The 24,484-nt window shown below is 31.7% G+C and overlaps 2 protein-coding genes and 1 pseudogene across 3 annotated transcripts in view; 1 reads left to right on the top strand and 2 right to left on the bottom strand.

Annotated features, from left to right (window-relative positions):
- Positions 1–1,695: 1,695 nt before the first annotated feature.
- LOC143078591 (sodium-dependent phosphate transport protein 2B-like) lies at positions 1,696–8,141 on the bottom strand (annotated as a pseudogene).
- A 154-nt stretch (positions 8,142–8,295) lies between these two features.
- LOC143078590 (sodium-dependent phosphate transport protein 2B-like) lies at positions 8,296–13,309 on the bottom strand. The gene is made up of 6 exons (XM_076253447.1): positions 13,289–13,309; positions 12,925–12,976; positions 11,653–11,781; positions 10,730–10,873; positions 9,410–9,711; positions 8,296–8,418 (listed from the first exon to the last, which is right to left on the bottom strand). The coding sequence occupies exons 1-6, from the start codon at positions 13,307–13,309 to the stop codon at positions 8,296–8,298; spliced, it is 771 nt and encodes a 256-aa protein (XP_076109562.1).
- A 6,790-nt stretch (positions 13,310–20,099) lies between these two features.
- The window catches only part of LOC143079550 (sodium- and chloride-dependent glycine transporter 1-like), a 33,523-nt gene continuing 29,138 nt past the window's right edge, over positions 20,100–24,484 (top strand). The window contains exon 1 of one of the 2 annotated variants that reach the window (XM_076254956.1): positions 20,100–20,208. In XM_076254956.1, the coding sequence (XP_076111071.1) occupies positions 20,199–20,208 (10 nt within the window). In that variant the 5' untranslated portion in view covers positions 20,100–20,198. Of the gene's footprint in view, positions 20,257–24,484 lie in introns of both variants that reach the window. The other variant, XM_076254957.1, reaches the window with a different exon arrangement.

Below are 24,484 nucleotides of genomic sequence, written 5' to 3'. Positions count from 1 at the left end.
CTAACAACATCTATTTGATGTGTCTTTAGAGGGCATGTTGCAAGAAAATATTTTTCGCTATCCAATTCACCCTCATTTTCCAGTGGCATTCTAAATTTCTCAATTCTCAATTCCGAATGGCCTTTACTACAGGACCTACCTTTTGTATTTATTGATAATGTGTTCTTGTCCTGAACATGCATGAACCTTTTTGCCACTGTACGTTAAGAAATCAACAGTCAATCAATGAATCAATATATCGAAAACAATCGATATTGTCTAATACTTTATCATGAGTGTGGCCATAAGTATTCGTCACTTGCGATTTTTCGTAATATATTATATATAAAGCTACATTTTTTTCAAAAAAATATTTGGGGTCATTGTTGGTGTGATTTTAGGCAACTTGGTACCAATAGAAGCAGACATGTCACAGGTTTATTTCTTTATTTGGTTATATTTTTTTTTGTGGATCATTTTTATTTTTCCACAATATAAATACAAATATTATTTTCTGTTCAGAAATTCGCTATATATTTAACCAAAATAAATTATAAAAAAAATATTGTATGTGTTCACATCAAGAGAAAACAAAAACACCTGAAGACAAAACTATTACCAGATAAACAAACACATTTTAGACAATTATACGTCTTTTAAGGCCTTGTTGATAACAATCCAACCATAAATGCCATCAAAATATTGTTTGGAAAAAATGTGTTTTTATATGAAATATATAGCAAAATATTGCAGGTGACGAATACATTTGGCCAGGTACAGTATGTTGGTGTCATTGCATATCATTTCAGTTTAGATTAAGTTGATTTTGTTTGTATAAAATTAATTATAATACAAACTTGTGATTGGAATACAGCATATGCAAAAGTAGATACATGAAAATGTTATCCGAAACTTATTCGTTTCAATATTTTTTTTTAATTGTCTCATAAATATATTGTTGTCTATATTTCGCTTAAAACAAATCTATTCGTTCAGTGTATATTCACTTGTTTGTGTTAATGTCTTTTGATTGAGTTCAAACATTTTAATTGATATTTTATGGTGGGTTTGTTTCTATGGTGTTACATTGTCTATGGTAAGAGTGAAGGTTGGTACCCGATAAAACGTTTAAACACGGTGCATTTGTTTGCAACTATCCTAGTTCAGATACCTGATTTTCAGTGGTTGTCGTTTGATGATGTTGTTCATAAATGTTTCTCGTTTCTCTGGGGTTTTTTTTATATGAATTATACTGTGGTTTTCTGATTTGAATGGTTTTACACTTGTCTTTTTTTCGGACCCTTCATAGCTTGTTGTTTGGTGTGAGCCAATGCTACGGTTGAAGACCATACTTTGACCTATAATGGTCTACTTACAAATTGTGACTTGAATGGAGAGTTGTCTCATTGACACTCATACCACATCTTCTTATATCTATATTCTATGTTTTGTAGCTGTCAGTAATACTAAAAAATAGTATTAATTTTACCAGTTAAATTTGTAAATGATTCATTGAGCATCTCAAGTGTGTGAAAGCAGTTTCTGCATAACGGCATACTTACAAAAATATAGTTTGTACCTGAATGAGAAGACTATTGTATATACTTTCGATAAAAGTTATAGTTCGTAAAAACTTTGGTGTATATAGCTATAAATAAACACAACAAGGTACATACACTATCTTAATATGTAAATACAAACTTTATATAAGGCCGTCATTTTATTCAGAACTAATAACTTTCTAGTAATATTGACAACTGTGAGCGAGAATATAAATACTGTTGAGACGAAATTAGTGACTAAAACGTCCTGAAGTTTAAAGAGTTAAACAGAATCATAAGACACATTTATTCTATAACACTGTGAATGCAGTGTTATCATACCTTTGATCTGAAATGGTTTGTACAGCTGTTTTAGGAACTGAATTTTCTGTTTCTTTGTTACATCAGTTGCATACTCCAAATAGTTTTTTCATCACTTTGTCTATTGGATTGAAAGAATGGCAGCACAACGGTAAACAGTTCCAATTTTTCAAGACTGGAGGCAAACAACCTTTGCATTTAGATTGGCAACAGTTTATGATACAAATACTTAGTATAGAAAATAATATTATTGAGCCAATAATTGAAAAAGGCAGCGTTCCCGCAAGAGATAGTCCAAAAATAAAACCTGGAAGAACAAGGAACCTCACAGCTGTCAAATAAACGACCGAAAACCATAGATATTTTGCAGTCATATTTCCCAGTTTTTTCGCAAGGTTAATTGGCGCTTTTCTTGTAATTGGTATAGGATAAAATAAAAGTGTTCCGCTGAGGTCAAAAAAATAAATGACAAAAGGCAATTTGTAGTGCGTATGGAATAGCCTTCGCTGGACTTGCAAGCTCAGCAAGCATTCCTGTAATACAAGTTCCAGTATTTGCACCAAGAGTTAGAGGGTACATCCAGTCAAGGCTTACAACTCCTAGTCCAACTAATGGCGTTAACGTTGACGTGAATACAGAGCTACTCTGGACAATAATCGTCATTCCTGAAAAAATCAAAATATAGGTGAAATAAAATTGAGAATGGAAATGGGGAATGTGCCAAAGAGACAACAACCCGACCATAGAAAAAAACAACAGCAGAAGGTCACCAACAGGTCTTCAATGTAGCGAGAAATTCCCGCACCCGGAGGCGTCCTTCAGCTGGCCCCTAAACAAATATATACTAGTTCAGTGATAATGAACGCCATACTAATTTCCAAATTGTACACAAGAAACTAAAATTAAAATAATACAAGACTAACAAAGGCCAGAGGCTCCTAACAATACGCACATTAAAATTCAGTTCAAGAGAAGTCCGAGTCTGATGTCAGAAGATGTAACCAAAGAAAATAAACAAAATGACAATAATACACAAATAACAACAGACTACTAGCAGTTAACTGACATGCCAGCTCCAGACTTCAATTAAACTGACTGAAAGATTATGATTTCATCATATGAACATCAGGCACAATCCTTCCCTTAGGGGTTTAGTATCATACCATCATAACATATATGAGAAGAACATAACCCGTGTCATGCCAACAACTGGTTTTTGAATAAATGTGTTTAGTTCCGATGAAAAGACCCTATAAGTGAAAGTATATATTATATGTTATTCAGGTCTCAGACAGGGTATATATACTGTGACATTCCCGGCTTAGAGTTTATATAGAGGGGATTTAAGCCCTCAGCCGGGAATGTCACAGTATATACCCTGTCTGAAACCTGAATTACACATATATTACGGATTACCTCTGTCTTAATGTTTTTCCAGTGCGGGTACGCCTATTTATTAATTATTCATGATGCAGCATGTATATTCATAACATCATGTTTATTGTTACTCAATAGTTTGAGTAATCCATTTAAATGCACCTTTTTTCCGTCAGTAAAGTTTTTAGATTTTATATTTTGTGTTTGTGTGTGTGTGTGTGGCTTTGTGTTTTACATCACATGTATTGAAAAACCCAACCTGATATGTTCGGCATACGTGCAGGATTTTGTAATTTGCTGTGAAAATAATTTTATTGTGTATGTAATAATTTACAATAACACATTTAACATTAAATTTAAGTATTTAAAGTGAAAATTGCGTGATTTTGTATTGAAAATGAATAATGTACTGATGTACGTCATTATTTTCCCTCTGTGAGCCTCTGGCATTCCTTAGTGCTCTGTATAGCTTTTGACTACGTCACATAGTTACCGGTGTTATGATGACGTTTCAATGTTCCAAATGGGGATAAAAATGTTGTATGTACCCCGGTAGTTTCCTGAATATATACTGACATCTCTGTGTTGTTATCCAATCACAAACCTCGACACATTTGTAATCCGTAAATTATATATATATTACGGATTATATATATATATGATTAATATATATATATATATATGATTATCACAACCGATAAATATAATCAAGAAATCATTTTGGTACAGGTATATAATAAATGTAATCAAGAAATATGTTGGTACAGGTATATATAATAAATATAATCAATAAATCATTTTGGTACCTGTATATGATAAAAATCTTTGAAATATCACTTACCTTTAAAAATAATGTTAATATTGACCTGATTAGCAATCTGGAATAAATGCATTCAATTTCTCTTACTATTTTTAATCCACAGTTGTTTTTTTTAAATTGATATTATGTCATGCACATGTATTGTCATTTATCCTGCAATTGGGTATTCTACTATACAGGTACAGCCCTACAGATATCGCTATGCTGTATCTGTATACTATACAGATATCGCTTTAAAGCTCCGCCCACTGCCGGGCTGAGTATTGTATGAACCTGCGTGACCTCAGAATGTTTATTGCAGTCGCATTCCAATGACGTTTCACATGTGAATTGACGATTACTTTTATACGTTCTGTTTGTTTTCAAACACCAATTTTCTGATAACATACACATATGAACAGCAGTCATTTCTACGATGACAACTATCGATTTCAAAACTTGAATGTGTATGATTGTGTAACAAAAACAACCATGTCAATTTCAGCATGCATGTTTTGTGAATGTCGAGTCTGAAGCGTAGGACAACTCGTACACTGCTGTTTCAAATTAGACAATGTTTTGTTATTTGTTTATACTGTTGAAATTAGTTGTTATGTTAAAATAGATAATTTTTCACCTTTAGCGATATATTAGTGTTGACCATTTGAGATTCTTTATTTGCGAACCCGTCTTCAGCTGAATGTGTGATTACTGTATCGTACTACTACACGGGCCTCAAGGGATTTCAAATCGAAAATAAATGCAAAACATGTGTTTTAGTGTCTTTCAAAACACAAATAATATACAGAATTAATTGCAGGATAGAGACAATAAATGTTTAGTGTCTTTAAACATCTGCTGTATTCGTACTCTGCTCGAAACAGGTGTAATAGCTCGCTAAAATCTCGCATACACCTTGTTTTCCTAGCCTCGTACAAAAACAGCTGACATTTAAAGACACTAAACAGTTATTGTCTATATCAATGTAAAGTAACTAATCTTAAATACGAATCAAAATTTGACTATTTTGGGATATAATTACTACACACATACATGATTTAAAGATAGTGATTTGATATGATGCAGACATGGAGATTTTAACAAATAGATATAAGTGGTGTATGTTACTAATGAAAAGTGTTATTCTTATTGATAAAAAAAATCTTATATGCAAAGGGAAGTCACTGCTGTAGCTCTAAATTGGCTATTAGCCATTTCTTCAATGTATCTCCATCAAAAAGATATTTGAGGAGCAACTGACATTGTACAATACAGTTTAATATATTTTCTTCGGAAAATGTTTGTACCAAGTCAGGAATAAGGCATTTCTGTTGTCTGATAGCGATTGATTTTAATTTTTCAGAGTTCAGTATTTTTGATTTTTTTCACCTTCTCTGATTATTAGTTATTGTAAAAAAAAGTTATCTTCACTTAATCTGTGTTCGATTATGTAACTTGAAATCTTGTCTTAGGGAGGGTTAAATCCTACTTTGTAAAGGATCACTCTGATTCAAACAAAAAATTCTCTGAAACTGATATTATCAAGATGCTTGATTTCTTGAAGGACGTGTTTTTCAACAAAAACGTGTTTTTCATTTCAATGGGAACAAACTGTACCCTCTACTTGCCGACTTGTTTCTTTATTATTATGAGGCTGACTTCATGCAGGAACTTCTTAGGAAGAAAGATAAGAAGTTAGCAATATCCTTTAACTCTACTTTCCGCTATATAGATGATCATGATGTTCTTTCACTAAATAATTCAAAATTTGGTGACTATGTGGAACGCATCTATCCCATCGAGCTAGAGATAAAGGATACTACAGATACAGTTAAGTCGGCCTCATATCTTGACTTACATCTAGAAATTGACAATGAGGGTCGGTTGAAAACAAAACTTTACGACAAAAGAGATGATTTCAGCTTTCCAATTGTGAACTTTCCATTTCTAAGTAGCAACATTCCAGCAGCACCTGCATACGGAGTATATATCTCCCACTTGATACGATATTCCCGTGCTTGCATTTTCTATCATGATTTTCTTGATAGAGGGTTGCTGCTCACAAGGAAGCTATTAAACCAAGAGTTCCAAATGGTGAAGTTGAAATCATCCCTTCGTAAATTTTACGGACGTCATCACGAGTTGTTTGACCGTAATGGAATAGCCGTTTCACAAATGATATCGGATATGTTCCTTACGTCGTAACTACAATCCCCTTGCCTTTCATGAATGTGACCTACCGAATTAGACTATTTACCGGATTTGTTATCACATAAGCAATACGACGGGTGCCACACGTGTTGTTTATTCTTTAGTTTTCTATGTGTGTGCTGTTGTTTGTTTGTCTTTTTTCATTTTTAGCCATGGCGTTGTCAGTTTGTTTTAAATTTATGAGTTTGACTGTCCCTTTGGTATCTTTCGTCCCTCTTTTGAAATATAACTTTTCATTTAAAAACCAACCTGTTCCAATAAGTATTGCAATGTATCCTGTCAAATGTTTAAATACGCCGGTGAAATCTGAGTTGATTATATGTTTAACAATTTTAGCCACTGAACCCTTTAAGAATGAATTTAATAGTCGCACCAAACTAACCAAAGATACAACAATTAATCCAAGTGAAATCAACAATAGGAGTAGTCCAATAGTAGAATCTGACAAGTCTGTTTTGGCAAATAAATTGTCGCCTGTAAAAAAATCAAATTAACTATTTGAATGAAAAGTCTTCATTATTCATTGAGAGACGTTAATGAACAAAATCGGGTCAAAACCGTAATATTTATAAATGCTGTCTAGAGCATCTTTTTTTACGAGCTTATATAATTACAAGGGACACGGGTCTGTGTGATAAATGAGTCAACTCTTATATTCTTAAATACATCAAATATGATCTGAAGATTTTTTAAAACTTTATATAAATAGTAATTTTATCAAATTGAAAACATATTAGCTATAGCCATCAATCATCAAATTAAAACTTATGATAAAATATCACGATATATTTTGATGTTCAAGTTGGTAAAAAGGCTTAGTCGTCTTCTTCAAAACTGTTCTATGTCATATGAGCTCGAACGTCTTATTCTATCTCTACTGTGTCATTTACACCTTGGTTAAGGTTTATGACCCCTTCTGTGGCCATAGGAATAACGAAATTTTCAAACTGCAATAGTATCAAAACAGGAGAGTTAATGAATAATAGAGACTGCCATTTTGTACCCAAATAAAACAACTTCACATTAAATGGTCATAATGAAGGAAATGATTACTCATTAGTTCTCAGGTTCATATTCTTGGGATGGAATTTTGATGCATGTTTTCCTGTAGAGTCACATTGTTTAAACCGCTATTTTGCAGGCAATATGAAATCTTTTTTCTCTCGTGATAGTTATAACATAATTTGCTCTGTACATGTATGTTATAAACCCGAGTCCATGTTTTACACTTACATCTCTCTACGTTGATTGTCTTTATAATTGTCTCATTACTTTTCCAGTTGATGAAATAATTGTTAGTGTTAATACCTTCTAGGGTATAATTTATTTCTTGTCATTTCAACTGGTCAACTATCGTTAAATCTAAAAGAAATCAAACCCGGTTATTTTATTTTGATCGAAACAATATCACAATTATTTTTGTTCTCTGCAGAAAATCCATTTGATAAAAAATATATATGTCTACCACCAATGAGGGTCTATACTGACAGACTATAACTTTTGAATTTTGAAATATTGATCTATATTCGTGAAATGTCTTTATCCATTTTTCTGTATTCATTTTATAACTTTTCACAAAGCCTTATAGCTTAATCCCTTTTTTAAATTGTCAAATAAAGCACAAGAAGCTTACTTGATGAATAAGGTTTTTTTTTATACCGAAGTCACATGAACAACTAGGGTCGGAAGAAACGATTCATTGAAAGTTTAAAAGTATAGAAATAGAAAAATAAACATTCTTGAACTACATTCCACTCAAAGAAAGGAAAGTTACTTTCTTATGTATATACAAGCGCCCATTGAAATTCAAGGTGTAAATTAAAGGACAATTCAGTATTCTAGATAAAAAGAAGATACATTATACTAATCTTATTTTCTTCTAAGCTATTAGCAAAAGCAAAAGATAAATACATTTCGAGCTTTCCACGAGAAAGTAATTCACTATATGCACAGTTTAATAATTTTATCAATACGATTTCATTCTGTACTTAAAATAGTCTTAAATTAAGAAATAATATACTTTTTTTACCCAAGTATAAACAATCACTTACACACTTACTGTAATTACTATGATAGTCTGTCGTAGTCATTGTATGGCTGCCTCATTTGTCTGCACCAACGATATAACACCGATCGGTCTGTAGCACCATTTTCATTCAAAGCTATGTCTGTGATTACATGTTTGTTTATCTAAAAAAATATTTAAAACTTAGTAAAAATATATTATTGGTATTAATTGACAGGATGTCGTCAATATAACTGAAAGGGAAATAAAACACGTGTTTATTTTTCGTTTTTTTCTTCTTTCAATTTTGCTTCAAATAAGTACAAACACAAGTTATCAAGTAGAGGTGCACAATTAGAAGCCATTGGAGTACCAACTGTCTATGGATAAAAAAATCAATGTACTTTAATTTTGATGATATCATCTTCGTGTTGGAATAAATGTTTTTCTTTACAAAGTAAGATTTTTCATGACATGTTAAAGATACTAAATTCATATTTAAGTAGAAAAGGCTGTACATGTGAGATGCTCATTTTTAATGAAGACGTATATAAGCTATTTCATGTTGAGTCCGCATGATAATCATTTCTTGCAATGCATGCATCACCTGTCATGCAGTTTCCCCAACCAAAGTATTTCCCAATCCGGTTTAACACGTTAAACTTGATTCTGATTAGTTGTTGTGTTGTCATGAAATGCGTTTAAGTTTACATCGAATTCCCTTACGTAATTTTATCACACTCCATACTTATAACAGTTGATACTGTTCGAACTTAATATACTTTGCGTAATCTTAAATACACATTTCAGCTGTCAGTGATATGACCTAAAGGTTTCATAGGCTTTTAGAGTTTATGATATAAGCGGTAACACACAAAACCTGAAGGTAAACTGTGCGGGATGAATAAATACACAATACTCCAATAATATAAGGGACGTACCAATGAAATGTGGAGAGAAGTCTATGTAAAATATCCTTATCTCTTTTTCATTGTCTTTAACTCGTATTCTGGACAACTTTATTAACAGAACCTTCCAGTCGTTTCCCTTATTCAACTATTTCCATTCTAAATATGCATTTAACATTTTTAAAAAGACAATTCGCAATAACATTTAAAGTGCGATAAGAAGTGCTTTTATTCATTACTTTTGTCTGGTCTATAGGTTTACGATTACCTGAACAACGCGCTCTGTAAAGGGTCTTTTTTTTAGCAGGTCCTTTTTCCTTCCAGATTCTGTTGAATGTAAATTTCTAACAATTGCACTTGTCTGATGAAATAAATAATGAAACGCTATTTCTATTGGTAGAAGGATTATAACAGACAACCAGTTAAACATATCTAGCACTGTTGCACCACCAAATGCCTTCCGGAACTTTTCGCGATCATTCGACTGTGTCAATGAAACTATAGTATTTGTAAATGATGTTCCATTATTTGCTCCCATAACCATTGGTATAGCTGTCTTAATCGCAATAACTGAAATGAAATACATAAATTATACTGTATCACAGCAATAAGCATTTATAAGAGAAAAGATGTGGAAAAGATTTCAAAATAACATTCAAACTCAAAAGTCTATTACAAACAGTAAACAAAACTAAACATAGGAAACTAAAGACTGTGCAACACGCACGCACCAAAATCCGTCTATGATCCCAGGCACTGCGAGTGTGATAATAGATTCTGTTCTTGATGTTGCTGTTGTGCTTGCATAAGTACACATTCTGTGATCAGCCTAATTTGATATGCCACATTAGAGGAAAAGAGGATGGGGTTTGGATTTCAACAATTGGAAAATACCCGTCGTCGTCTATAAGACAGATATTACATAAGGTCAGCAGGATCATGATGGCGTCCGTGCAATTTTAAAAAAAATATTTTCCACATGGAACCATTTGTTCCATCTACCCTCTGGCAAGGAAATCATGATAGTAAACACAGCCTCTGAAATATTGTATCAACTGGGAGAAATAAACTTGATATGCAGGCTCTTTTGTTGATACATAGATTTAGAAACATTATATTTGGGAAGCTGAAATTATTTGTTTTTGGTAAAAAGTTTTGTTCTTTACTGACCCTCGTTAGAAATTTATTGGTGCAAGTTTGATTTGATAGATTCGTTCAACAAAGAAATCAACCAATCGTTGAGTAATTCATGGAGATAAGATCATCTAATAAGCGTAACAATAAGTTAGAGGATAGAACAAGCTATCTTCATAGAAGCTAATTTACCCTTACTTTAACAAAGCCTGTATGGAGAATTTAGCTAATAATTAGATACCATTCTATATAACAACCAGCAAATTAAGAATGGTGTTTAGTTGTCATTTTTTATCATCGCATATAATCAATATATTCTTACATTGATTGCATCGATTAAATCATCCAAATATGTCTATCATCTGCTGATGGAGAGTTTTCTCATCCAAAAAAATGATATACTGAATTTTGAAATGATTTATCTTTATTAATTTTGAACCAAAATCAAACTTACTATCAGATCCTACCATAGTGATAACTATCGACGTTGTAGTGGAAGAACTCTGTAACAAAACAGTAACCATAACTCCCATCATCAAACCAGCTACCGGGTTGGTGAGAATTTTGTTCTCTCTGAAAACCTTTCCTGCTGTTTTTTCTGCAATATATATAGATCATATGCCTTAAATACGACTATAATTTATAAGATATGAACAAATGTTTAGGATTACATTTAGCATGTTCTCTATACCCTAGCTTTATGTGACACTTTTTATGTAGACTACATATTTCAATTCCATTTTAAAGAAAATAAACATGTCTGGTGTAACGATAACTAGTTTCATTTCCACAAATGAAACATAGATTATAAACCTCTCATTTCTTCAGAAACGGATGATGATTTTATTAATGTGGATCAATGAATTTCTGTTCAGTATATATGACACTTGAATCCTTAAATTATTAATAATAAACTATCTGAATCTATGCTCTTTAATTTTGTACTTGTTTGGCTTTATAAATATTTTGATTATGAGCGTCACTGATGAGTCTTATGTAGACGAAACGCGCGTCTGGCGTACGAAACTATAATCCTGGTACCTTTGATAACCAATTAGATTCGATCTTTAAAAGTGCTTCTAACGTACGAAATATATAATGTTTTACTACATACATTTTAAAATTTCTTGTGCAACAAACAATATCTTGATTTTACAAAAAGAAGATATTAAAAAAAAAAATTAATGAAATAAAAAAATATAATCAAAAGGATAAAATCTAATTTGAGGTTTATTATCAACAGTGCCACATATTTTACAATTGTTATTCATTCGTTTGATGTGTTTGAAGCTTTTGATTTTGCCATTTGATTAAGGACTTTCCTTTTTGAATTTTCCTCGGAGTTCGGTATTTTTTCTAGTTATACTTTTTACGTACCTCCAACCAGCTGAAAGGCATCGCTGAGAAACCCAAGTGAACAAATGAAAAGGTACAAGAATCCAAAAATAAATGCAATCTTGATTAGGACAGTTATGAGGTAAACTGACCTGTCTTTACATGACATATCTGAAATAATAGATAAAACATTCTAATATGAAGTGCTTCTTTCGCTTTGTGAACAAATGCATGCTCTTAATCCAATACAATTTGTTTGCTCATTCGTATATTGACTCCTTCAGAATAATGAATTTTATCAAATTATCATGCACTTAATATATGTCCTTAACTTTACACTTGAAAACTCTTAGTTGGTGCATATGATGTTACTAATTCATTTATCATGACTGTAATGTGTTGCATTCCGAAATTGAGATATTTGACCTAGATACGACAACCGTTCATGCTAGCTGTTCAAACTCCTCCTTCTGGAAAATCACAGTGCCAGCAGTTTGCTTTTTTACAAACAAAAAAGGGAAGTTCATGGAGGAGCCTGCACAAACGCTTTTACACATATACTTATCGAAAATAGAATTTACCTTAATTTTCCATTCAGAATCGAAATAATTGATACAAGCTATACTTTATTGTAGTTTTAACAAAGGTAGGCATTATATTTGTGTTATTTTATCCCTCACTATCGCTCGGGCAAAAGTAATCACGAATATAATACCTACCCATGTTAAAACTATAAAAATAAAGTATAGCTTTCATCAATTATTTCTTAAAAATAAGTGTTGGTTAGACAAAAGACCAATTGTATGTCAAAAATCTTCTAAAATAAATACAGAGGGCAACATACAATATTGAACAATAAACATGTGTCTATACAATTTGTCAAAATATTATTCGTTCTTCCAGTGTAAGCAAGTTGTGGAAAAGTTTAACTAAAAAATAAAAAAACTGACATAAAAGTTAACCAAGACTTTAAGATAAGACATTCGTCAACGACTGACATAGTTCCTGATTTAAAACAGACAGGTGAAGATGTAAAACAAGTTTAACAAAAGTATATCTATTGTTTAACAAGACATAATAATATAATTCAAATGCAACCTTCTACGCGTAAATAAGCATAAATAAAGGCAACAGTAGTATACCGCTGTTCAAAACTCATACATCCATGGACAAAGCACAAAATCGGGGCAACAAACTAAACTGAGGGAAACGCATTAAATATAAGAGAACAACGACACAACATTAAAATGTAACACACACACACATACACACATATAATGAAAAATATATTCTCATTGAACGTAAAGCACTGACCTTTCCATTCTGGTCCATCATCAGTTTCTGTGGTACTGACAGTCAGTATGTTCTTCCTTTGTTCTATCTAACACATTCCTCTACAATTGCAATTGGAACCTTAAATTGAATAGTTTTTATTTATTTTGTAATTTTTTTTTCTTGTGCAATACGTGTTAATACGCAGACTTACAAACTACGGAAAAATACAGTTTTATAATTCCATGGCTGCACGAATTCAAATACAGAAATTATCCACAGCTCAAGATGTTGAATGCTACAACATGTTTTATTGATCTATAAGAAGTCATTTTGATACTTCTTTTGAAAGCTCTTAAATGCATATTTGCCCTAGCACCAGATGAAAAATAGCAAAATAACTTACCCGTGGTGTTTCGTACTCCATATTTGTCATTCATCTGCCTTGAGAATTTGGGATCCTCAATGCTCTTCAACTTTGTACTTGTTTAACTTTATAAATATTTAATATGAGCGTCACTGATGAGTCTTATGTAGACGAAACGCGCGTCTGGCGTACTAAATTATAATTCTGGTATCTTTGATAACTATTTACACCACTGGTTCGATGCCACTGCTGGTGGACGTTTCGTCCCCGAGGGTATAACCAGCCAAGTAGTCAACATTTAGGTGTTGACATGAATATCAATAATATGGTCATTTTTAATAAATTTCCTGTTTACAAAACTTTGAATTTTACGAAAAACTAAGGATTTTCTTATCCCAGGCATATATTACCTTAGCCGTATTTGGCACAACTTTTTGGAATTTTGGATCCTCAATGCTCTTCAACTTTGTACTTGTTTGACTTTATAAATATTTTGATATGAGCGTCACTGATGAGTCTTATGTAGACGAAACGCGCGGCTGGCGTACTAAATTATAATCCTGGTACCTTTGATAATTATTGAGAAGAAGCTGCCGTTCTGGAAATGCATTGTTTAATTTGCTGATTTTATACTTTCATTACCCTAGGCATAGTAACAGTTCATCTGAGAGTTCAAGGCAAAGCATGACGTATTGACGTAAAGAAATACTATCACATCTTGCTAAATAATGCAAATTTTTACAACTTTAAAAAAATCAGTTTTGTATTCTTTTTGAAGATTTTTAGGTTTTTCTTTACATTAATATTATAGCTATTTTTTTACTATGTACACAGATGTATATAAAAGTACATACATTTAATTTAGTGATAAAGATTGAATGATTTTATCTCCAAGGAAAGTATTTACAGTTATTTATTTTACATTGTGAATGTTAACATACATGTATCTTTAAATTTTACTTCATTAAGTAATAATGTTATTAAAAAATAGATAATTTTTACATTTACAAAATCATATTTTGATGACTTAAAATATATTCAATAATACCATCTTATGACCAAACAGTTTTCAAATGATTTGTTTTATCAGCATTCGTTTGTAATACATGTTCGCGAAAAAAAATGCCACTGAACTGATATAGATCAACTGCTAAAAATACAAATCTAGTATATATTTGTTTAGGGGCCATCTGAAGGACGCTTCCGGGTGCGGAATTTTTTGCTACATTGAAGACCTGTTGATGACCTTCTGCTGTTGTCTTTTTTATGTTCGGGTTGTTGTCTCTTTGACACATTCCCCATTTCCATTCTCAATCTTATATAATATAATAAATGATATGTTATAATTTTTATCAGAAAAAAATAATTGCATAATAATGTTTTTCTTAAAAAAAAACTATTGAAATTAATTACAACAGCCCAGACAATTCGCAACTCAACTGAATTGAATATGAATTAAAATGTTAAAAAATTAGATATCTTCTGCACATTATATATTTGTACGGCAAGACTGTAGGGAAAACGGTATTAGGTTGGCCTTTTGTGTACCCAAGACGGGTGAAGGAAGTCGACCTAGGAGCGCTATGCTTGGATGTAAGGGTACAATATATGTTTTTGTTTATCTATGAATAACTGCAGTGTGTATATTTACTATATGAATTTTGAAACCTATTGAAATATTTTCTAGAGAATTATTAGAAAAGACTTCTAAAATTTCATAATTTTTGGGAAAATGACGGTGGGCATGGATAACATAAACAAGTTCCATTGGAAGTTGGTCATGATACTATTTGGCTTCAATTTTTAAAACAGAATAATATAGTACTAACACCACACATAACTGTTTTATCTAAGTTTTATTATAAAAAGTGATATTTTTAGAAAATGTTAGTATTGTCGCCTATGGCAGAATAAACAGTACCGTTTTCCCTGTATAAAGATATTATTGCACACACTGACTTGTGAAATAGTTCGTACGTGTGTGGCATGTTTCGTTCAGCACATGACAATTTATTTTCGACTGATGATTTTCAATGTCCCCTTGGTATATTTTGTCTGTCTTTTTTCTGATATTCCTGTTACCTATCATATTTATATTTATCATGTTTTCATTTTACTATGATCCTTTTTTCGTGACGTCTACGTTTATTTGCCAGAATTTGCCGAATGCCGATGATTTATCTTGCGATAACTTTGCGAACAAGCACGACATAATAATAACCGGACGCAGGTTATTTTAAGGGTTTTATTTGTCTTAAATTTTATCATGCAAGTTTCTTATATTTTGTTTCTGTGTGTGTTGCTTTGTCGTTTGGTTTTCTGTTTCGTTGTTTCCCTCAGTTTTAGTTTGTAACCTGGATTTCTCTCAATCGATTTATGACTGTCGAACAGCAGTAAACTACTGTTGCTTTTATTTATCATGCATGGGACTTTGACAGCTTATTATGCAATATGGGTTTATGGTCATTGTTGGAGATCACACTGTTACCTACAATACCTTTCGTGCACATTTATTATAACTTACATTCACGTTATTCTTGCATTGACGTCTTTTCCGGTTCATATGTAACTCATTTGCAACTTAACCGCATCTCCTTGTTTGTATATATATCCATCACAGGACAAATACAGAACATATTACTTATTTCTTGAAATAATTGCTTATTGCAAACGAACACTGTACATGCAATTATACCACATTTTCTATTTTATTAATGTTGCAGGTTTCTCACTTTTTTTGGTGTTTTTTCCTTCATTTTTTATACCAGTGAGATTTAACTTTTAATGTTAAAAACAGGTATTCCGTAGATATATTTTTTCCGTTTAATATGATACAAGCAAACCTCACTTTGAGATAAAGCATCATAGCACTTCAAAAATCTTACAACTTACGTTACTGTTTATTCAAAACGTTGTTCGGGTTCACAATAAGTAAATATTTAAACAAAATTTATGATATCTCGAAACCAGTACAACATTTAGTAAATGCAGTGAGTTGACAGCTTTACTATGAAGTAAACATAAAAACATTTAACCTATCTTGTTGTTCAAAGTAAATGTTCCAAATTTATATTAAGAATATCATTTAAGACAGACAGCTAGATACCATAAACATACTATGTATACACATGCCAGAGTCTGAGCTTGATTTGCTATATGATATAAAAACTAAACTGACGAAAAAAGGTCATTTATTCAAAATCATAAAATGCAAAAAATACATTTTGCAAATAAAACATTTGACATAAAAGTTCATATTTAATATGAAATAATAATACATAATTAATACGAAATTACATCAACTAATATCATGTCAATTGAATAAATGACAAAGAATAGCAAAGATGGGGAGAAAAATCTGCCAACTTCGTACGTTATTTGGCCTTTTAAACGTTTTTTTTATTCGAGCGTCACTGATGAGTCTTTTGAAGACGAAACGCACGTCTGGCGTAAATATAATTTTTTTTATCCTTGTATCTATGATGAGTTTATTTACTTTTATGTGTACAAATTTTAAAACAATTTCATCATGTTAAACTATAGTATCTCTTTTCCATTTCTCTGTTATTGCCTAGAAGCACTAACACTCTCAGTTATTTGCTCATTTAAAAGAAAAGAAACATTCTTTGTTTTTCTGTATATTAGAAACATGGAACTTCCTTATTGATCATCAATTTATTTCCGACACTGATGAATTGTAGTTTTCATACATCATTGTTGATATTATGCATACATAAGTTTTCAAACGGTCATTCTGTTATGACGATATTGTAAGTAAATAAACCTTGTAAAATGTATAAAGGTTTATGGATATGATATATATTTGAATTTAATCCTAAATTAGGTTACGAACTCTTCAAAGATGATTTAAGAGAAAACGACTGAATGACAAACAATAATTTAATTACTCCAGATATCAACATATCGGATCTAGCGTCATCTGGTTCTTTAGATATATATCTATCGAAGGAATGACTGCATTGTCCCACTGTCTATTCAAAATAACACGAAATAAGCATGATAAAGTAGGGAACAATGAATAAACTGTGTTGCGGATTAATAAAATGTATTCATCATATTTTTTATGTTATTTCGAAAAGACACAAACAATATTGCAGTCTTCCTTTTAATTTGATATTATAATCAGTATGAATGCATCCTTTTATTCGATTGCCTGAACTATTTTGAGGCTCTTGGTTTTGCACAAGAGTTATCTCACTTTAAAATACTTCATTGACATCTTTAAATAGCACAGCAAGCTTGCGGCGGAGGAAGATATACAAAGAATTCTTGAAAACAGATGATTAGAACATACACAAAAAAACTGACTAAAGCAGATTTGACATGTATATGCCATAGGAAGAAATAACTAGAAATATGTTACACTTGTAGCACTTATAACGATGTTTTGATAACATTTTATGCAGATGTCAGAAAACAATATGGGTTACAATACACACCAAACTGTCAGCTCTTTGGAAATAAGATTAGGAAATGAATGATGTCATGATAAATATACATTACATCTTAAATATCAAAGAAAATTTTCAAAGTTTAATTTCTTTTCAGCTGGAACGGAATGGACTTTGAAGTATTGACGACACTCCATCATTCTTATAAATTCATGCGGGAGACTTGCAAAATTTATAAAGAAAAAAGTGCTATAACAAAAATACCGAACTCAAAGTTAAATAAAAATGGCAAGTCGTTTATAAAATGGCAAAATCAAAAGTTTAAACACATCAAACGAATAGATAACAACTGCCATATTCCTTGGTGCATGCATTATTTAGAAAATGGTTGAATAGCTAACTAAACCTCTCACTTATATGACAGTCGCATAGAATTCAATTATATTGATAACAATTTGTGAGCAAAAGAAACAAACATTGGTAAAAACGTCAAAAATTAGGGTAAATCAGTCAACACTGTTATAATCACTAGAAAATTTTAACTGTAAGTGTTGTTAACAATATCAATCAAAATACATACTAGTTGGAGCGAATATGAATAAGACCCGTGGTGAACTGAATAAGAATCATAAGGAGATTTCAGATAAATGCATTATGTATACTGAAGCTCAAATTCATTAGTAAGATGCTGATGGCAACAAGTTGAATTTCCACAGATATCGTCAGCGTCAATCTTATATGTGGGTCGGTATGGGGTTTAAAGAATAGAGAATACTGGTCAAAAAGGAAAGAATAAAGGGCAAAAAAAAGGATAGAGAAAAATTTACTATGAGTATAGGGAATAGAGAGAATAATTTGGAGCAAATATATTCATAGTTGGATATGATGGTAAAACAGATAAAAAAAAATAATACTAAAATGAAGGACTGTCTATCTTTATCTTCTTATAAATAATGAAGACATTTGTGCTCATGTCAACAAACATAAATTATATTAAAATTTATTAATGACTATAAATTATGGGTGTATATCTACATATGGCTGCAATATAATATACTTTTATCGTTTTATTGTAGGCAATTTTAATATACAGTTACAGTAAATAATTGTTGGTGGATTTTACATTCTTTAATATTTCGGGAAATGCAGGATATATTCATGATACAACTCCCTAAAAAGCGTATAAATTGACAGAAGTTATGAAGATACTGATAGCTACTTTGAAACAAGAAGAAATAAAATGTTCTACGTCATTAAAGATTCTGTAACTGTTACAAGTGATAAATTCTGGAAAATTACTCCCATTTCTTCTTATTTTTGAAATAAATAATGATTTAAGAAATGTCTTTTTTTTTAATTTAAACCCCCAATTCTAAGATTTTAAACGATCGTGGGAAGTAATAAAAGACACTCCGGAGCTAAGAAAGCAAGTCTTGATAGTCAATCTTCTGTTAGATGTGTACGGATTGATAATTTAGTCTTAGATGCATGATTTTTTTATTAGTCGTTATTGGCTTTGAACTAGTTGTCAGTTACATTTGTAACTGCGAGTACTCTCAGATCTGTACTTGGTGTCTTTTTGTTGTTGGGATGTACAAAAACCTGGCCACGTCCACTTGTATTTTTGTCCATCTGATGAGTTGAGCCTTTTTCAACTGATTTTTATAGTTCGTTCTTATGTTGTACTGTTACACCACTGTCCCAGGTTACGGGGAGGGTTGGGATCCCGCGAACATGTTTAACCCCGCCACATTATGTATGTATGTGCCTGTCCAAAGTCAGGAGCCTGTAATTCAGTGGTTGTTGTTTGTTTATGTGTTACACATTTGTTTTTGGTTCATTTTTTGTACATAAATAAGGCCGTTAGTTTTCTCGTTTGAATTGTTCAACATTGTCATTTCGGGGCCTTTTAAAGCTGACTATGCGGTATGAGTTTTGCTCATTGTTGAAGGCCGTACGATGACCTATAGTTGTTAATTTCTGTGTCATTTTGGTGTCTTGTGGAGAGTTGTCTTATTTGCAATCATACCACATCTTCTTTTTATATATATTAATAGTCAAATAATCATTTTCACTGAAAAAGGTAATAAGATGTCCTCATCGGGTACATACTCTTTGTTTTTAGGATAAATATTCAAAAAGCACAGTTTTACATGTAGGTACACATTAAAACAGTAGGTTTTTTTTTTTAATTAGATATTCTAATCCAGATTAAATAACACGTACTAGTAAAACGAATATTTCCTATTTAAATGCATGTAAATGCCGTTAGTTGAACGATTTTTTTATTCGGTAGACATTTTACGTGTTTTTGAATATTTCGATCAACTGTTTTACACTTAAAGGTTCACTGTTATATGTTTGTATTAAGTCCGTTCTTATCCCAAAAGAACAAATGATCATAAATCTTCCGTCTAATCTATTAGGTCGTATAAACTCATCCGTAACAACTACAATTGCATGTCTATCAATATTTATGAGAATTGTTATAAACAATTATATTTATATTCAATTATTTCTCCGGACTACCCGGGACGATGGATAAAGGTAAGATTGCTTAAATTCGAGGGGAAATACCCAGGACGATGGATAAAGGTAAGATTGCTTAAATTCGAAGGAAAACTGATAGTTTAAGTTTAATTTCCGTTTTACCGAAAAAATATTTAATTTATTTTTCTTTGAATTATCCCTGTTGAAATAGAAAGAACTGAGGGTTTAGCAAGCCACCGTGCAGTTTGAATGGCTTAAATCTTTCTGGTCCTCGGATTACAAAAGAACAGTTACAGCCGTAGACTTATTTTTATTTTATTTAGCAATTCTTTTTTGTTTTAAAGGCGTTATATTTCATGATTGTTTTTAAAATCAAATTATGTTTCAACAATTAATTTTGATTTTTTTAAAAGTTAATTATCATAAGCATTTATCTACGTGGTATGATTGGTTTAGAATTTTAGGGTATACAAGAAATTGTCATTTATCTAAACCACCATAAGGGTGTATTTCTAAAATGTCAAATGTCTTAAAATTTAGCTTCCGATAAAATTTAGCTTCGTATGAATTTGAGTTTTTGGTTTCAAAGTATGACTCTAAGCTAACATTTTAAACCAACACTTTTATGTTCTTTTTTCTCTCTATCTCTTTTTATTTTCAGCTTGAATGTGTTTTGTATCCATATATGTGATTTTCTTATTCATCTGTAAATCTATCGCTATTTTCGTATTTTTATCTTGATGCATCTTATGAAATAAGATTTCTTGCACCCCTTTGTTTTGGTCTGTAAAAGTAAATCCTGCATATTGTTGGCGAAGGCAAAGAAGTATAGACTGAGCAATTTGTCAAAATATATTTACATTATACTAATTTTTTTTCGGTGACTCTTAGCAATTTCTATTTACCCTGCTGACGATATTACTGTATACGACCGGCTGTTGGGAACCCACGTGAAATAGTCTCCCCTTGTTGTTTATCTGTAATGTAGAATGAAGATAACTTTTAAAAACATGAGATATACTGGGTAAAGAAGTTTTACCATAAAATGTGCAGTACTCTTTCAAGAAAAATTGATGGATATATCGACTAGACGTTTCCGATATTCACTTGTAATCCATTATAAATTGGAGGTCGGTGGTTTTCTCCATACACTCCGGCTTCCTTTACAAAAAAACTGGCCGTCACAATATGACCAATAGTGTTGAAAGTGTTGTTAAACACTAATATCCAATACACCAATCCATGATAAATTCGAGTTCAACACTGAGGGTTAAATACTCTATTTTCATTATGTGTCAACAATTGTGGCTGGATATTTTATAAGAAACCTATATCTAAAGGAAATCTTGAGTTTCCTACCTCGGACCAATTTATACTATGTAAAAGAATGACGAAAGATATCAAAGGGACATTCAAACTAATAAGTCGAAAATAACCTGAAATTCTAATGGAACAACGTTTGTAACGTTCATTTTGATTGGATAACGTCACTTTTTTACATGGCATCAATTGACAATTGATGCTATGGGACGTAAGCGCAAGCGTAGACGACATATTGCAGATTTTAATTACATGTTTTAACGTTGTTTTCTGTCAGTTTCATTAGAATGGAGATAACAATATTGTATTTTAAGCGTCGCCAGTAAACTAAATTTGCGACCATCAACTCCCCAATTGATGCCGTCGGAGCTTAAAATACAATACAGTTATCTCCTAAATGCCATGGCAACAAAACGAAAACGACAAAACATACAAACAACAGTATACAAAACACTATGTAGAAAACTAGATTGAGTAACACGATCCCTACTAAGAACCGGGAGATATATCAGGTGCTCCGGAAGGGTATGCAAATCCTGCTCCACATGTTGCACCCGTCATGTCCCTCATCTAAGTACAACCCCGAGGACAAGTGTTATTAGGTCATTCGGGGAAAAGAGAACGGGACTGCGGTAACAACAGTTGTTTAATTTCATATTTTTCTTAAGGAGTATGTCCTCCTCCATCTCTGCAGACGTAAATTATTGTTAATTATTAACCAACTAAATACATTATTGCCAAAAATGACTGTTTATTTTAAACCCTAACTGGGCTAAATACAGACAGAGTGGGCATTAATACATGGCCATTACAGAAAAACAGTGTATAAAATTTATTAACCAACTAAGTACATTATTGCCAAAAATGACTGGTTATTAAAAATAACATATTTTCTGTAATGGCCCTGTTTTTTCTGTAATGGTCCTGTTTTTCTGTAATGGCCCTGTTTTTCTGTAATGGCCCTGTTTTTCTGTAATGGCCCTGTTATTTCTGTAATGGCCCTGTTTTTCTGTAATGGCCCTGTATTGTTGCCCAGCTTGTCTTCACACATTAAGCCCAGTTAGGGATTTTAATAAAGTTAATAAAATTAAGCTGTGAAGAGTACAATACCTTTTTGTATTTTATTTAATTTAGTAACCAGCAACAAACATTAAAGAACCATATAAAGGGATCACTGTTCATCCTGTTTTTCAACACATAACTTCTTCCAACTTAATATCTTGGATATTTGGTATATTTAAAGCTTGATCATGGTGAAATACAAATTATTTTTTTTTCAAACTAAACTGTCATTAAAGGAGTAAGAGAGTACATCAAGTTGGCAGCAACACATACACTTTTTTTTCAGTTGGTTGATAAATGTATTAAGAAATGGGTGTTTTTATAATGACCCTGTTATATGTCCTTGGTCAGTAATAATGGCCTCGGATGTCTGTAATGGCCCTCGGCGTTGCCTCGGGCTATTACAGACTTCCTCGACCATTATTACAGACCTTGGACATATAACAGGGCCATTATAACAATACCCATTCATTAATACTATAATGATAAATTTAACATGGCCGCCGATTTTCAAATATAGGGATCACTGTTCATCCTGTTTTTCAACACATAACTTCTGTCAACTTAATATCTTGGATATTTTGGTATATTAAAAGCTTTATGATGGTGAAGTACAAATTATTTTTTTCAAACTAAACTGTTATTAAAAGAGTCGAGGGTAAATCAAGTCGGCATCAACACATACACTTTTGTTCAGTTAGTTAATAAATGTATTAAGAAATGGGTGTTTTTATAATGGCCCTGTTATTTGTCCTCGGTTAGTAATAATGACCTCGGAAATCTGTTATGGATCTCGGCATTGCCTCGGGCCATTACAGAATTCCTCGACCATTATTACAGACCTTGAACATATAACAGGGCCATTATAAAAACACCCATTCATTAATTATACTATAGTAATACAATACAATAATAAATTTAACTTTTAAAAAAAATTCAACTTGACTTTGTTCTATAAATCTGCCATTTTTTAAATTGCAACACGTTGAGATTAAATGTAGTAGTTTATATGTACTTAAACATATTGTGTCATAACTTTTACAAGTATTTTCATCTTTATTGTACAGCCTTGTATATATTCATTTTCTTATAGTGCTATCTAAAAGTTCTATTGAATTTTAACACTTCATGTCTCATTCAAAACGAAAAATTCAGTGCAAGTTACTTGACGTTCAAGAAATCTTTAAAAGTAACAACTGCGTGTTAGGGTTAACTAACTTTTAGAATAAGGATTTTCATGTGTTGGAACAAATACCGAATTGATTGAGTGCCTGTCCTAAGTTAGGAACCTGTGGTTCGATGGTTGTCGGTAGTTCGTGACTTAGTAAGTTTACCCAATTGAATCTTTCACATTTTTCATGTCGTTTATAGTCGACTATACGGTATTGCTTTACACGCAATTTACACTAACCCTTGTTAATTTTTTAAGATAAATCTATAAATATATTGAATGTTAGTTAAACTAATTGAACTTATTGTTGCCTGTTGATTATTTAGTGTGAAATGACAGATGCTTCATGCATATCCGGGACGTTAACAAAATAACAATAAATCCAACAGGTATTACAAAATAGATAGGAAATGAGGGACACAGACTGTCCTCACTATCAATGATGAGGAATGATGGATAGAGGTTGATATATGCTTTGCAATAATCAAATGCAACGTCGGGCATTTCCGATAGCGGAAACAAGATTCTTACACGTGCAAAGAGCATAACTACTTATAATACGTCATTGTATAAATCATTTTATTGCATAGCAATATAATATTTCCCACAGAAAGTAACCAAAAGTTAGCGTGCAATAAATTATAATATTGCACTAGTGCAATAAATCTTCAAAATTCATGACGTCATCAACGACAAAATCTTAGTTTAAACCAATTTTTACTTTTAAATATTATATTGCTATACAATAAAAGGGTTATTGCATAAATATTGGGAAATATT

Source organism: Mytilus galloprovincialis, chromosome 6, assembly GCF_965363235.1.
Source record: "Mytilus galloprovincialis chromosome 6, xbMytGall1.hap1.1, whole genome shotgun sequence".
Taxonomy (NCBI): Eukaryota; Metazoa; Mollusca; class Bivalvia; order Mytilida; family Mytilidae; genus Mytilus; species Mytilus galloprovincialis.
The sequence above is the reverse complement of the archived record's forward strand: the minus strand, read 5'-3'. Positions and strand labels throughout refer to the sequence as shown.

Bases quoted from the DNA above. Each gene is read 5' to 3' on its own strand.
- LOC143078590 (XM_076253447.1), bottom strand. From the start codon at position 13,309: ATGGAGTACGAAACACCACGG. The intron at 9,712-10,729 runs GTAAGTTTGATT...ATTTCATTTCAG, and splicing joins CACTATGGTAGGATCTGATA to TTATTGCGATTAAGACAGCT. The intron at 8,419-9,409 runs GTAATCGTAAAC...ATATTTTTTTAG, and splicing joins TTACAGAGCGCGTTGTTCAG to ATAAACAAACATGTAATCAC.